Consider the following 17,254-nt stretch of genomic DNA (forward strand, 5'->3'; position numbering starts at 1 on the left):
AGTACAACTTTATTACACACACACACACACAAACACCTCACTTTTACACCGCTATACATACCGATCCAGGATCCAGCGCTGGTCTCTCTGCAGCAGAGCCGGACAGCTTGCACTGACAGCGGGCTGAACCGGCTTCCTCCGATGCAGCTAACAGCTTCTGTCGCGCTGTCTCAGCGCAACACAGGCTGAGAGCGTGATCGGGCGATGCTTCTCCATGGAGACGCATAGCTCAGCCCTGATTGGCTGAGCTATGCGTCTCCATAGAGACACATAAGCCGGAGACGCTCTCATCCTGTGTTGCGCTGGGACAGCGCGACAGAAGCTGTTAGTTGCATCGGAGGAAGCCGGTTCAGCCCGCTGTCAGTGCGGGCTGTCCGGCTCTGCTGCAGAGAGACCAGCGCTGGATCCTGGATCGGTATGTATAGCGGTGTAAAAGTGAGGTGTTTGTGTGTGTGTGTGTGTGTAATAAAGTTGTACTTTTCTGTGTGTGTGTTTTCTTTTATCATTCTTTTTACAGGTGGACTACTAGTCCCAGCGGGCCCATTAATGCCCTGCATGCTGGGACTTGTGGTTCTCCAAGTCCCCGCATGCGGGGGAGGTCTGCTGGCACTTGTAGTTCTCCTGTATTAAGCAATGTTAGGAATGAGAATTTAACCATATCAGGCCGGCGTCCAATGGCCAGGGACGCCGGTGACAGCCCCGGGCTTCAGCCCTAGACGGGTGAAGCCTGGGGGGGGGGACCCCTTTATTGGGGGGGTCCCCACTCCTCCAGGTACCCCGTCCAAGGCTGACCAGCCACGGTGCTCATGGTGCGGCCAGGGGACCTTGTGTAAAAAGTGTCCCCCGGCTGTGGCATGACACTGGGGGCTGTTGGAGCCCGTGCTGGTTTCAAAATACGGGGGACCCCCAGATTTTTTGTCCCCCGTATTTTTGGAACCAGGTCTGGCTCAATAAGCCCGGGGCTGGTTATGTCCAGGAGGGGGGACCTCACGCCAATTTATTTTATTTTTTTTTCATCACAAAATCGCACATTTTAAAAAAATCGCACCTTTTCATGACTAAAAAATCGCACTTTTCATCCCGAAAATCGCCCTACATCGCACTTTCTCGCACTTTTCATGCCGGAATACACACCTCATTAAATATTCGATTTCTGGGAAAAAATGCGATTTAAAAAAACGGCGATGCAGGGCGATTTGAGCAAAAATCGCATTTTCGGAAAAACGGTAAACACAATAAATCTCGCCCCAGGTGTCTGCAAATTAACAGAGAAGTGATTTTCAGGTCTGAATAACCCCCTAAAAACAAATCTTTTAAGGTACAAAATAGATGTATTAGTCCAATTTCATATCAACACTGATCCACTTAAAGACGCTATGATTTTTTTTCTCTAGTGTAAACGACCTTTAAGGAAAAAATATAAGGTTTGATGCCATCATTTAAATCAGGGATGGGGAACCTTTGGCCCTCGAGCTGTTGTTGAACTACACATCCCAGCAGGGGCTGGCTGACAACTTTCAGCCTTGGGGGCAAGTCCAGAGCACTGGCCCATAAGTAACAGCATTAAATGGAGGTTTTTCTTATTAAAAAAAAGCTTAGACCTGGAGTTGATTATACCAACTGGAGTATAATACCATGACACCACAGGCTACTCACCCTGTATAACACCACCACAGGCTGCTCCCCTTGTATAATAAAAACAAAAAACAACAACAAATCACAAGCTGCTCCCCCTGTATAATAACAGGATGGGGATGTATTAAAAGGAATGACATTGGAATGTCTGGTCTGCTAAAAAGGAATGTCCATTGACTATAATGGGAGAGGATTTCATTTATATGTATATTTCAGAAATTATGAGACCTATGAACTATATTTTTGGTACACATCTTGCTAAGACCATTACAGTAATAGGATACCACAGGCTTCTCTCCCTTTTAAAAAAATATTGCCAGGACACCACAGGCCTGCTCACCCTGCCTGCCTGGCTGGCTTATCATCCTCCGTCCTCAGTGGTGAGTCCGCCCTCCGCCTTCCGCCCACCGGGTGCCGGCTCTTCCTCCAGCAGATGCACAGGTGGGTGGCGTCGGCGTCGTGACGTCACCCCCGCTGGCCGCTGCGTCTGTCACTGCCAGTGCCAGGAGGAACCGAACGCACGGCCATATCCCTGGACAGATCATCAATGCAGACGGCCATGTTACTGTAGCCGAGGCCATATACTGAAAGCCCCGGCTACAGGACAATGAGGTGAACAAGCAGGCAGCCCGCAGCATTACTTGGTAGAGTGGCCCGGGGGCACATGGCATCCTGCCCCCCGACCCAGCCCGCCACTGCATCCCAGCATGTCCTGCTACAGTTTTGCTATTTGGCCATGTTAAACTGTTGCAAGGCATGCTGGGATGTGTAGTTAAACAAAAGCTGGAGGGCCAAAGGTTTCCCATCACTGATTTAAATAATGTGAAATGCCTCATGACAATACTCCATTTGTGTTCCGCATCCAAGAATATTACATCAGGTTGGATTTTATTGAATTGCTTAACACGTCTTGACAATTACCATAAAACTCATACAAAGCAAATCAAACCAAATCAATCAAATTTCACCCTGAAATGAGAGCTTTCAATGCAGCAATGCCTTAGTGAAATTGTAAATAGTTAGGTGGTTTGTCATCACTAGTGATTTATATTCAGTTCTGATTTCTGATCTACTGTATCTGCTATTAGTATTAGATGGGTTAAAGCTCTGCGATTGCTGGATGTATTCACAATGATTCAAGAAAGGCTTGGCTCAGAATTTTTCCACATACACCATCCAATTTTTTTTTTTTAATATATATGTATTTTTTGGAACTTTAAAAAAGAAATACATTATGTTAGTTCTAGAGAAAGTATTGCGCTGCAGCTGAACCAACAACCTGTTCTAAAACCCTAGAGATCTTTTTTTTTTTTTATCCTTACAAACCTTATGTACTTTTTCCACTGACAATTGACTTTGGGAGTTCCTAGTTGTGGAATTAGGTATTTGATCACGTTTTGTACACATCCTAACTTTTCATTTAACCTTTTCTATGCCAGAGGTCATAACAATGATATTCAATACAATGGTTTTGTATTAAATATCATGGCTGTTTAAAATCCCGTGGGTGAAACTACCAGTTACGGTATATTAGATGTCCATTGTCCAGTTCTACAGTCAAAAGGTTGACCACTATTGGTCAACAGTCGACAGGGTTAAACGGTCAATAGGGTCAAAAGGTCGACAGTTATAAAGTCGACATGGTCAAATGGTCAACACGGAAAATGTTTTTTCCGTGTCTATGTAGACATAGGTTGGTATGTACACGTCTAAGTGTACCATGTCCCCTCGCATGGCACACTACACCAGTCATGCTTTGGGCACACTATTCTCCCACCACACCGTAGTGGATGGTAGGGTATGAAATATCGGCTCAAAAACTGTCAAAACTCATGTCAACCTTTTTCATGTAGACCGTTTCCAGGTCGACACATATTGACTATGTTGACATTCTAAATCTCGAATTTGTGGCCTTGTCGACCTTTTGACCATGTCGACCTATTGACAGTGAACCAGTAGTTGTCGACCTTTTGACTGTCAACCTAGACACTTTGGGGGGACTTTACTAAAGGAAATTTGTAAAAAAAAATAGGTGTATTTGTATCCAGAAATACACTTATTTTTGACATTTACAATTCTGAAAATATGGCAATTCGTATTCATATTGATAGCACATCAATACGAATACGAATTGCCATACTTTCGGGTAAGAAAATGTCAAAAATAAGTGTATTTCTGGATACAAATACACCTATTTTTTTACAAATTTCCTTTAGTAAATTCCCCCCTTTAGATCTAGTGAATGCATACCAAAACTACCAAACCTGCTGCTTAAATACTTTGCAGCCTTCCCCATTCCCATTTAGTTTTCCCATTCCTTATAGGAAAACTAAAGTTAATATACATAAGTTTATGCTCCACACAAACTCTCTGCTAAATGATAAGGTGTATATATACACACTGGGCAATTTGCGTGACGCCAATATAGTTAATGATATCAGAAGTATAGCGCATACACACCGAACAATATATTTTATAAAATTGCTCAGTGACACCACAGGGTCCCCCCGCTGAGCATGCAGAGATGATGGAGGAGGGGGTCGTTAATTACTCGTGGAAAACTGTATAGTTCATCGTACATACCATTCACACTGGGCAACATTTTAAACAATATCGCAGGGTTGGCCAATGGGGACTGTTTTTGAGGTTCCCTGTACTTAAATGTTGGGACAACTTAGTATATGTGGTTAAACCTTGAAAATGGGTGTTTTCTGGGATATCCTGTAAATGTTCATTGATAAATAGGCCCCTATATGTCTGGTTTTTGACTTTTAGTTTAAAAAAAAATTGCCAATTGATAGTGTAAATTCTGATGCACTGACATGGAAAGTATGCTCAAAGGTAAAATACATTAATGTGAATCATTGGAATCGATGTCTCTAACCTTCTACAATGGTCAATTGAGTTCTCCCCTTTTTTCAATTTAGCATTTTGTTAATGTTCCCTTTATACCTTTGATGGTCACATGTACATATACAGTACCAACTCTTACCTGCTTGGTAATATTCAGATTGCCCATACTGTGGTGATCATTACAAACAGCAATAGGTGAGTGATGCTGAACGAGGAAGGGGTACCATAGGCAGTACTTTGGGGGTTGATGGAGATAATGGCATGCGATAGAGGTGAAGTGGTCTCTCAGCTCTGAAGAGAATAAGATGGATAACCACAGAGTTGAGCTACAGTATGTTCATTACTAGAATCTAATCCCTACACTGATATCCTCTCCTAACTACACATGCCAGCAAACCATTCCTATTTTTGGCTAAAGCAAAACAATTAAAATCAAGACAGTGTAGAGCTTCTGTTATAGGACCGAGGGGTATATTTATTAAGCTCGGTGAAGTGATAAAGTGTCTGGTCTTTATCACCGGCCAATCAGCTCCTACCTGTCATTTTTTCAAACCAAGCCTGTAACTTCACAGTTAGGAACTGATAAAGTACCAGCCACATTATCACTTCACTGAGCTTAATAAATCTGCCCCTGAGTCTCAAGGGACATGGAGCTGCAAAGCCTTTGGTCCCTATGTAAATCAAACCCGATTCCTTTCCAATAAAGATTCATATTTTAGATAAGGTATATACTTAATGGAAAATGGGCACTTTCCGCTGAAATGCTCTCTATTTTCAATTCCCCTCTGCATGTTTAAATTAGAGATAAGCGGGTTTGGTTTTACCTGGATTTACTCAGTTCGCACAATGGGATCTTATTGGCTATCCAAAACACGTGACAAGCAATAGCCAATTGGAAATATCCAAGCTTGTGATAATTTGGCAATAACAATTGAGTAAAGCCAAACCTGGACATCTCTATTTTAAAGTAGTTGCCAACACTGTTCTATAGGGGAGCTACTGTATTGATTTGTCTTACCTAATGTCCCAAGGTGTAGTGAGTATGATGTGTATTGTTTTATGCTGTCAGAAAACAATATTTTTCATTTTAATATAAAAGTCAAGCCTATATTTGTACATATTTTGTATGTTTGGTTTATAATCTTATCACACAGTTTTTTTGTTATGCCTTCTGACAGTATGTGGGAAGATGCATTAAAGTTAAAACTCTGGCCAAACCTCTGGAAAAGGCCAATATCTTTAGATGGCTTTACCCTATAGAAGCCTTTGGACTAAGTTTCATGTTTCCCCCTGAGAGGGATCTAATCGGATCCTTTCTAGTAACCCTTGTAGTGTGTGTGTGTGTGTGTGTGTGTGTGTCACTCAACACATGCGCAGAAGTTCTCCATGGTCCTAAGCCGAAAGTCCTTTTATCACAAAGGACTACCATGACTACAAAGGATTGTCATATGCAGCACCTAAGGGGGTAGCACATGTATTTGGGATGCATGGAGCCAGGAATAACACTATGCAGCCTCTGATAGATTATACCCCTGTTACATTGCACCTGAAACCCATGTTATTGTCGGCTTGTTGCCAGGACCAACCGGAAAATGTATTATTATTATCAGTTATTTATATAGCACATACATATTTCACAGCACTCCAAACAGTTAGGGCCATGGTGGGAATGGAACCCATGACCTCAGTGCTGTGAGGCAGTAATGCTAACCCTTACATCCCTAATTCGACCCTGGTTTTAAGAAGGGTTAAACCCGGGTTGCCCTGCGTATAATGGGTGACCCGGGTTTAATGGGAAAGTGCTGGATCCAGGTCGGAGCTGGGTCGAACCAAGGATCGAGATCCTGGGTCTAACCAGGAATAGACATGTGAAAGCAATATTTCTGTATTTTCTCACTGGTCCTGGCACAACAGCCAGGGAGCAGACTCTACTATGACCCATACATGTAGGCTTCATAATGTAACATGGAGTACAGTATTAACAAACAAGAAGATGTAGGAGAGTGTACTTGGAACATAAAGAGGAATTGTATAGTGATAGTGTAAGACAAGGTGCACTAGTATAGCATCTCAAGCAACACTTAGCTTACAGCTGTTGCTATACTCCAACACCCTTTCTCAAAAGCTGAGGCTTAACCTGGGTACACACTATGCGATATTATTTCTCATCAAGAGGTGATTCGTAATGATGATTCGTTAACATTGTATAGTGTTTATGCACTATATGCTCACTTCCATGGGTCAGGGAACACATTCTCTGTTGTCCATACTTTCAGCTCAATCTGAGGATATCGTCAATGAGAGCATACTTCTAGACGTGGCCACTGACAAAATTTTGCAGGTCGCTTGGAAAATTGCACATTTTGTACGCACTACAGGATATCGTTTGACCAGAATTTCAAGGAAAATGGGTGACGATATCATATTATTGGCACATTGTGTAGTTTGTTCTCAGCTTTGGTTTGTGTCTTTGTTCAGGTACCAGTCATCCTTGCAATCTGTTACATTTGTATTTAGATGTGCATTTATACAGTAGTCTTTGACTTTTTCTGCCTGCTGGCAGTTCAGTGGTTATGCAGGTTTGGTTGTTATGTATTTACTTTAATTCTTCTTGATTTTTTTCTTCACTCGCTTTTGTTCACATCTTGGCTTTTTTTTTGCTGTAACATGAGATATGTCATTCACGGATGTGGGTTCCTGTATACTAATTTTACTTGCCTTGTATGAGAGTTATACAGGTGGTTTACTTGTTGAATGCCTTACTTTGTTCTTGACCGTGTTCTCTCTTCCACGCTGCCTGACCTTACACTGAACTCAATCATTTATTCAAGAGATGGTGGTCTGTTTAGTGTTGGATTTATCTTATACGTTTAGCAAGAGCATCACATAGGGCGGGATGTACTTAAGGGAAAATGCGGTAAAACGGGGGTTTTACCACATTTTCCTATGTACCAATACCCGTCCGCCCCGTCTTCGCCTGGCAGGCCTATGGCCTATGGGCTTCTATCGCCGTCCACCGTCCGCGCGCCACCCCTCCCGTCCTCCTTTGATCTCCTCCTCCCCCAGCTGGTGTCACAGCCGGGAGGACATCCGGCTGCAGGGGGGAGGAGGAGATGCAGGGGGACACTGCCAGCCGCCGGGATATGACGGAGACCCCCGCAGACCACATCACAGGTATTGCGGGGGTCTCCGTCACCGCAACCCAATGCTAGCCGCATATGTTAGTACATATGCGGCAGCATCGCGGCAGCTGTCAGGTGAAGGGCGGCGATGTATATTAATACATCCCGCCCATAAACCCTTATGGCTCCAACAAATGTTATACAGTTTCTAACAATAAGCGTGTTGGTTCTCTTGTGTCCAGGATTATGCCTCTGTCCATCGCCATCAAGAATCCCTTACTGCATGGTATAGCTGCTTGTTGCATTTTTCTCCAGGATTAATTTTTTAACAACAATTTTTTTCATTTGGTTTCAGAAATTACTAATTATTCCTATCTGGGGTCGGAAACATAACATAACGTAATATAGCAAATGTACCATATACCTTCACACAGGTCCGAGTCAGCCCCATCCCCGACGGTGGGGGTCTGTGCATGTGTATAATAGCTCATGCGTATGTGCAAACCCCAGGAGCAAACGCCGTCAGCAAGTTTTACACTCGCTTGTTGACAGGCAGAGGGCAGACTCTGGGGTCCATACCCACAAAAAACATAAGCAATTTTGTGTACCCAATAATGAAATGTTCTCAGACTCTCACAGCATCAAAAAATCCCTCAATAAAATGAAAAGCATCAAATGTGTGTTATTTTGGTCACCACATAAAAAATCCAAATCTGCCCACTGCATAAACAAACAGCTGTTACATTCATGTATTGTATTACAAAGGAAAATGTAATCAAACCAGGATCTGTCCCACTCAAAAGGCCAAAAAAACTTTTAAACAGATCATCATTTTAATTGGTTTCTTTGGAAAGTGTGTAGTCCGTGTAACAATTTTATTACTTTGTTACTTGTGAAAATGAATGTTTTGCTGTTAACATGGAATATCTAATATATCTGTGAACCAGCTATTTCATTGAATTTATAATAAACATGTGCTGAGCTAGGTTGTGTTAGCTAGGAGACTGCAAGTCAATAACTAAGCAGAACTGGACTGGGATTCCTACATCTACTGTGTTTACTATACAAAATCTTATGATATGGATATTTAGCAGTTTGCACCAAGAATTTTTTTTATTATTTAGCTTACTATTCATATACTCCAAAAGGACAAAGGATAATACATTCCTTTACTTAAATACATAAATATGCATATGGAACATCTGTAGCAGCAACTTTCTATTCTAGTATTAGTAGACATATGCAATATTTTTGAATGTATTGTCTCAACTATTTTGATATGGATGTACTTCTCAAAGACTTTTGAGAGTTGGATTTATTGATGAAGCTTCTCTTCTTCAGAATGTTTTGTGCCTATATTATATGGGCAATAGAAATAGACAGACTTGTAAGGGAGAGCTTCTAAACATAAAAAAGGTTATGTTGCCCATAGCAACCAATCGGATTCTGACTTTGATTTTCTAAGATGCAAGAGAGAAATTACAGGCAGAATCTCATTGGTTGTTATGGTCAAATTCACCTTGATAATTTTTGGAAGCATTAGTAATTGTACCCAGTACGGTGCATATTTTGGATGACGTCCTAAAGAGGGAGATAGTTCTCTAGCAACGCTGGCATTTTTAGCGCATGTTTTTGCAAATCTCCAACAGAGATGTTGGCACTCAAAGGCATATATTCAATGCCGTGGGCGAGCGGTGACTGCGAGCAGGACTTTTTGCTCGCAGTCACCGCTCACCCTGTCAGTATTCAACTGACCCCCCTCATATGCAAATTCCTCCTCGCTCCGTTTTTTGAGCGAGGGGAAATTTGCGAATGTGCCTCCAAAAACTGCGAGAGTCGAGGCTAATTACAGCGAGTTTGCTGCACTAGCCGCGGCTCTCGCAGTTAAGGGGAATCCTCGCCGTTCTGTGACGGCGAGGATTCCCCCGGAACATTGCATAGTGCGAGCGGCCGGTGCGGGGGTTAAACTGCGAGGATCACTGGTTTTCTGCGATCCTCGCAGTTTAACCCCCTCGCCGGCCGCTCGCACTGGCATTGAATACCTGCAATAGAGTTCAGTTCTAAACATAATTTTACAAATTTTATAACTATAATTCTTTAAACTTGTAAAGTTTAGTTAAAAAAAGATATATTGTAAAGCACAAGTCAATTTGACAAACATGATCTGTGCAGGAGCATCTGGGTAGACAGTCTTTTAAATTCTTGACCTTCTACTTCAGAGAAAATCAGACACATGTACAGAAAATAAAAGCATTTTGTGCTATAGAGACTGTCTCTTTTATCACCATTCTCTGCTGGGGGTCACAAACTGGTATGAATCTTTTTGGCTCTCGGCCTTCTCCAGATTACTGCTGGGGTAAGGGAGAAATTCTATTATTTCTTGGTAACTTATAACATAATAGAATTCAGCTGTTTATGTCCCCTGTGTGTCAGGACCCCAGAAGAGTAGAACATTTATCTAAGATGTGATTTAGTTAAAAAAAAAAGGCTAATGTTTAGAAAATTGAGCAGTGCGACACATACATGATGAAAAAAAATTTTACACAAAAAAAACTGGTATACTTACCTTAATACACTATCAATTCCTTTCTTGTTAAGTCCAAACCAGATATAGGCTGTGTATACTGCAGAAGGGGTGTCCGTACCCAAAATGTTGTATTAAAGTTTTGCGCTTTTATTAAGCCTCCAGGTGCAGCCTATATTTGAATTCTTGTATGTTGGGAGTCTCATCCCTCTAAAGGAGGGAACCAGTAGCCAGTACTCATGATTGAGTGCCGGATCTTAATCGGCTCAAGTAATCAATAAACTGCCACCCACCACAAACAATTGAACAAACCTTATCACGATTTGAGTGACTATACACTCATTCCTACTGTTAAGGTGCCTCTCCAAGCTGGCATTGTGATCTAGAGTCAGAGGTCACCTATGCTGTACAGACTGCAGCACTCACATAGTCTTTCCAAAGTTCACTTGCCGCCACTGCTGCTATGCAGCCCTCCGTGCCACCGCCATTACCACAGGCCACAAGCCAGTTTGAACTGGAGAAGGCCCTGCTGTGGTTACTTCTCTTATCGTGATGGATACCCCATTCTAAAGAGGGGGAACCCTGTCTGTGACCTTTACAACTTTGTCAAGGTAGTTGATCTACCTCATGAATTCGATTTGATTTTATGAATTGTTTTCTTTAATAACATTTTTCAATATCCTGATTTTGTTTTCATGACCTTTATTTTTGCTATAACCCTGATGAAGTCACTCTACGAAACGCGTTGGGTATGAATAAATGGATTTACTGCAAAATGGATATTGCGGGTTGGGTGAACAGATGATTATATTGGACATTTGAAGAAAATACTGAATATGACATTTTTATTATGACATATTAGTGTCATCATTTTTGTATTATTACTGCTGGGTGGTACTATTAGGTTGGGGTTTAAATTTAGAATCGAGCACACTCTAATTATCTTCTTTTGTACTTCCCCCAAGCCCTCACTAACAGGAGGGGTTAATAGAGGTGCCGCTGTCACATACACAGTGCAAGACTGAGACCAACCCTCGAGTGTTTATATATGTATATATATATATATATATATATATATATATATATGTGTGTAACTATAGATATATAAATAAATTGCAGGGGCTCTACGCTAACTAAATTAACTAATAATAATAAACAGTAGAGATTTAGTTTATGTATTAATCAAAGCATGTAAGCCTGTAGCCCCCTTCACGGGACCCCACTTTCTGCAGGTCCTACTCTAATGCTCAAAATAATAATAATAATTTCAACATAGCCATCACTTTAGTGTTACAATTCATGCATGTTATCTGGTCTAATTCTCACTTTGCTTTTAAAAGTAAAGCCATTACCAACACATCTGTTGCAAAGTTCCTAGGAAAATAGTTGACACAGACTAAGATAAATAAGTTAAAACAGCATAAGAGAATGTAACCAGAATAAGACTAATTAAAAAATAAATCTAAAATATACAGTATATATGTATTTGCTGAAACACACATGTTGGTTGTCATTTTTCATTCTTAAAAATGGTGCTGGTTGTCATTTATCATTCTTAAAAAAAGGTGTGGTATTCATGCATGTGAGATCTTATAATCCTTTTGCATATTCCTTATGGCCACTAGCTACAGTATCTTATTTACCACTTTTGCCACTTTCTGACATGTGGCCTGAGAATTTTCCGTAAATTCCCGAGTCTCAGGGGTAGATTTATTAAGCTCAGTGAAGTGATAAACTGTCTGGTTTTTATCACAGGCCAATCAGCTCCTACCTGTGAAGCTACAGGCTTGGTTTGAAAAATGACAGGTAGGAGCTGATTGGCCGGTGATAAAAACCAGACACTTTATCACTTCACTGAGCTTAATAAATCTGCACCTCAGTTCCATGACCCTGGACAGAAGCAGGGTCGTGTCCTGGGTCAATTGCATTCACATATACTGAAATCCTGGGATTTCTATGTATGTTTGAAAGGTATTTTTGGAGGTATCCCACTCTTTCATGTACTTCACAGATTACACAGTACATAATTAATGAACAATAAATGCAACATATCTCTTGCTCTAATACTAAATACAATCCTCTCATTTTATATTTCAGTTATGAATTGTAATGTGCGGTGCATGAATGGAGGGACCTGTAATGATGATTCATGTTCCTGTCAGAAGGGATACTCTGGGACTCACTGTGGACAACGTAAGTAAATGTATTCACCATATATATATGGATCATAAAAGGTAAGGGGAGCGCTCAGATCATTTCGGACTCAAGTAAATTTAAAAAAGATGATACAATTGTCTGTGGAATTATAACCACACACAAGTGACTTTTCTAAGAGAGCGCCACACAGCTGAATATAATTAATTTCATTTTATTTGTATATAATTAATATTCAATTTATAATAAAATACAATTAAAAAAAATACATTTGTACACAGATAAAATTGAATCTAGTGACTAAGATCACACTCCTAGGATCAAGTCCTATATTTATACTCAGTGACTCTCCAACGGGAGAGATAAAGTGTCCAGTGCTGAAATTGTAAAATTAAGGTAGCAATTAACACCTACTTATAATGGATTTGTATAGGGTGTCAAAGCAGGGTTCCGATCCTATATGCTGTGATGGCAAATATATATCCATTCCTGTATGTTGGTCGGCTAATAAGTATCCAGACGAATTACAACTCGTGCTGTTAAAAGTGCCCTAGAGATGCAGTCCGGAGCAACCAAGAGCTGGTTCTCAAGGACGGCTAAAGCTCACCTGTGCGGCAGCCGCCGCCTGATGTCGTGCTGCCGGGTGATGTAATCAGCAGGGAGTGAGCCTTCCGTCTCCTTTGATGTCATAAGATTGCAGTTCTCATGGATAAGCCTAGAGGATCGGAGATTTGGTCCCAACAATTGGCGCACAGTGATTTTTGTAAATACCGATAAATGACAGTGGTAAAGTCAGGAAGCAAGTTCTTCACCAAAAGAGTGTGATCAATTCCAAAACCACTTAACGCGCTTCTCAGCTATGAGTTAGTTTTAGCAGTTTCATCAGAAGAAAAAATTTCAGACTCAACTGTTTTGATACAATGGATACCCAAAGGAATGAACAACTGATGTTAAACAGCATGATCTTTCTTTACTAATATCACAATAAAGCAGTTCAAAATATGTTAACAATCAACACAAGTGCATGTGTGTGGGGTGGACCTTGCGGAAGACCACTTGGTTACCCCGAGTTTCAAAATCATCACATTTAATCCCGTTGGGACTTCCACAGCGGAGTCGATATGCTTGTGGTCACTTTTTCCCCATTCATAGATCAGTGCAATACTTTAATAATAAATTCTGGAGACAATAACTTCTGGAGTACTTTCTCCAGAATTCATGTTCAATAATATGTGTACTAATGTGACTCAAATATCCTAGTGCCGTACGTATTAAATTTAATTATTAGTGGGGATATACTAACTCTGCAGACCCTCCATTGATTGCCTGTTCTTAGTAAGTCATTCCCTGGCTGACTAATGCATGTGGGCGATATACCTGCAGTTTGGGCTTGTTTCCTGCCGGCTTGGCTGAGATTGCGGCTCAAGGGAGCACTGCTTGCAACTTCTCCAAGGAAAGACGTCACCGTAGTGTATGGGGGAACTCTCAGGCACACTAAGCTGTCAGTAGCTGCTAAACCCAGTTTTTCCCAAGGACTTTTCCCTTTGATCTTGACATTTTATTAGTGATGTTAACTATAAACAGTTTTGTTATCATTTTATGGAGGATCAGCAGAGTTAGTATGTCCCCACTAATAATTACATTTAATACGTACGGCACTAGGATATTTGAGTCACATTATTGCACATATTATTGAATACGAATTCTGGAGAAAGTACTCAAGAGGTTAATGTCTCCAGAATTTAATAAAAACTGGCACTGAATGGGTAAAAAGTGACCACAAGCATATCAACACCACTGAGGAAGTGTGTCGGTTGATTTTGAAACTCGGGGTGTTAAGTGGTTTTCAGCAAGGACCACCCTGCATAAATGCACTTGTTGTATTGATTGTTTTATTGACATATTTTAAACTGTTTTATTGTGATATTAGTAAAGAAAAATCAGATGTTCGTTCCTTTGGGTATTCATTGTATCAAAATAGTTGAGTCCAAAATTATATGAGCACTCCCCTTACTTTTTTAGATCCATTCTTTCATTTGATTCCCCTAAGCAAGGGATTATATGAGGTTAGCTGCCACCTAAGTATGTAATCTATTAGCGCAGTACAGTATCTGGACCGTTCTAAATAAAATATATATATATATATATATATAAATATATAAAAATATATAAATATATTATATATAAATAACATTCAAAATGCGGCACTTGGTTATTAAACAGTACACCGATAACCAATAATACAAAATGTTCTATTTTTTTATGTAAACCACAAATTCCAATTCAATCTTCAAACAATCTCACAGCCAAATCACTAAATCTGTTGCTACTAAGCCTACAGTAACATGAAAGATTTCAAGTAACAGGACCAGCGACTACATGAGGTTTATATACATATAGTCATAGTGAATAGAGTAATGCCATGTAGTCAAATTGCTGTATATACTAAGGCATTGAAGAGTAAAACAAAAATTGGCAGTATAAAGCAAACATTTTTAACACATCTAGACATGAGCGACAAGTGTGCGATGCAATTTAATAGTTACAAATGTAGTCACCAATATAGAAATGGGAACAGATATACTTATAAAATAGATGCAATGGTTGTGTCTCTACATAGCACTTTTTTGGTAAAAAGTCAGATGGAGCCACTCTCAGCAGAGCGCTCTTGGCACGCCCTGGTGCAAATGAGGTGCGCGTGTGAGTAAGATGCTAGCACATAACTGTCCGGGTTCGGCACGCTGACTTAGGTGGTTTCAGTGCACCAGTGCCACAGATGAGAGCAGCTTTATCTGTAAACTCCTTTGGACTGTGTATGAATTATAGAGACCAATTTTTGTTTGCGTGTTTGTCTCTTCGTTCGGACATTAAGCAAAAACTACTGGGTGAATTTGCATTGCATTTTCACTATTGGATAGCTCAGTGACTGCACCTGCAGTCATTGGTCATATGACTTGAAATCTTTCACTGTTACTGTAGGTTAAGTAGCCACAGATTTAGTGAACTTAGACTTGGCTTTGAGATTGATTGCCGCTTAAATTGAAATTTGTGGCTTACATGAAATCGGAAACTGTGGATTATTGGTTATCAGTGTACTGTTTATTATAGTGGTGCAATAATGCTCACTGAAAAGATATTGAATCTGTCCAAGATTTCCACCAAAGCTAAGCAAGCTAAGGCGATTAGCTGAAAGGGTACTTGTGTAGTTTCACGGCGCTCGCTTCGATCGCCCATGCAGCGCCCACGCAGCGGGCTCGGTGTCTCGCTACGCTCGCCACGCTATTTAAAATCAACTCCATGCCAACATGGATAGTGGAGGTATGAACTATCCATGTTGGCATGGAGTTAAGTTACTTTTTTGGACATATTTCGTGGCGAGCGTACACCCGGAAGTAGCACGGCGCCATGCTGGCGCCGTGGAACTACACAAGTACCGCTGAAAGCACCTTGATCTAACTGAGGCTGAGATGCTAATGTGATCTGGTGCAGATGACAAATACCACGTTATACCCTTATCAGGGCCGGCGCTACCCACTCAGCAGCTCCTGCAAAGCAGGGAGGCGCCATGCTGAAAAGGTGCTGTCTCCCTCCCTGCTCTGCTAAAGCTGCCTCATCCTTCACTGTCACTGCTTCCTGCACGCTGCCCGCAGCGCCTGCCTGACAGCGGGCAGGCGGCAGTATAAAGAGCTGCTCCCTGCCCCGCAAGTGCACACAGCCTGCGTGCCGCTTGCAGCACCTGTCTGACAGTGGGCGGCAGTATGGAGAAGCTGAGCAGCTCCCTGCACCGCGCACACACTGTCCTCCTCCTGCGACCTGCCCCCTCTTCCTCACGGACACTTGCGCTGAGGCATGTAGCGCTGTCTGTGAATGCCTGGATGACATGTAATGTCCAGATCTGCCCCCTACCCATTGCTTCCTGTGCCTGTCAGCTGTCAATCAAATGACAAACAGGCAGCAGCACCGCCTCCCCTTCCTTCCCTCTTCTCAGTGTGCTGTGCCAGTGCCACTGCCAGTCCCCAACACTCCGCCCCCTCTATCTCCTCCCCTCTTCTTCCATCTCCCCTCCTTTCCCCCTGAGTCACGAGAGGGGTGTAATGGCGTCCTCAGCGTCCTGTCTATGCAGATAGAGGAGGGACTGCACAAGAGTTAAACAGCAAAAGAACAGTGAGTCTTTTATTATACATGTTTATTAATAATTTTGTAATAATTGTAGATTTTTTTTATATTAATTTAAACACTTTTTAAATAATGGGCTGGATTATGTGCCTAAATGTGGCCATACACGCTACAATCGGGCATCGCACAGTACAAAAAGTATGTGCTGCACATACTTTTTGTACTGCTTTCGGATCACATCGCACACACATTGCATGTATGCCATGCGATGCGATCTAGCACATAACATATGCGATTCTCACAGCGTGTATGGGCACCTTTGGTGCTTGCAACGGTTTGCGGACACAGCACTGAGATGGTGTATGCATACATGTACATGCACCCGCGATCCTCCATAGGATCGCATGTTGCATACGCACCCACAATTGGGCTGCAGCTTGTTGCAAAGGCAATGTGAAAAGGCGCAAAATGTATGGTTTGCAGGAGGGCGCCGGACACCCTAGCACCGGCAGTGACCCTTATCCACAACAATTTGCCTTTTCAATTCCTAGGCCTACAGTTTCCTGTAGGTGTCTGCTTTACTAGGACGATCAATAAGTCACAGGGATAAATGCTCGGGGCTGCAGTTGTAGATCTCAGGACCAGCTGTTTGTTCCATGGGCAGCTTTAGATGGCTTGCTCATGATTTAATATACGCAAGCATCTTTTTGTGTTATTTTCTGAAGAAAAACTGCAAATATTGTTTATAAAGACATCGAATCATTGTCTACCATATAAAATATACATCACAGTAGTAGATGCCACTACTGTCTTAGATGACAAAGGATATGGACTGACCATAGCAAATTGA

The 17,254-nt window shown here is 41.5% G+C and overlaps 1 protein-coding gene across 1 annotated transcript in view; it reads left to right on the forward strand.

Moving 5' to 3' along the window:
- The window catches only part of LOC146059873 (fibrillin-2-like), a 99,286-nt gene that overhangs the window by 62,987 nt on the left and 19,045 nt on the right, over nt 1–17,254 (forward strand). Inside the window, exon 5 of the mRNA XM_083172493.1 lies at nt 12,232–12,327. Coding sequence (XP_083028619.1) covers nt 12,232–12,327 — 96 coding nt within the window. The remainder of the gene's footprint in view (nt 1–12,231; nt 12,328–17,254) is intronic.

Source organism: Crinia signifera, chromosome 1, assembly GCF_055691185.1.
Source record: "Crinia signifera chromosome 1, ASM5569118v1, whole genome shotgun sequence".
Lineage (NCBI taxonomy): Eukaryota > Metazoa > Chordata > Amphibia > Anura > Myobatrachidae > Crinia > Crinia signifera.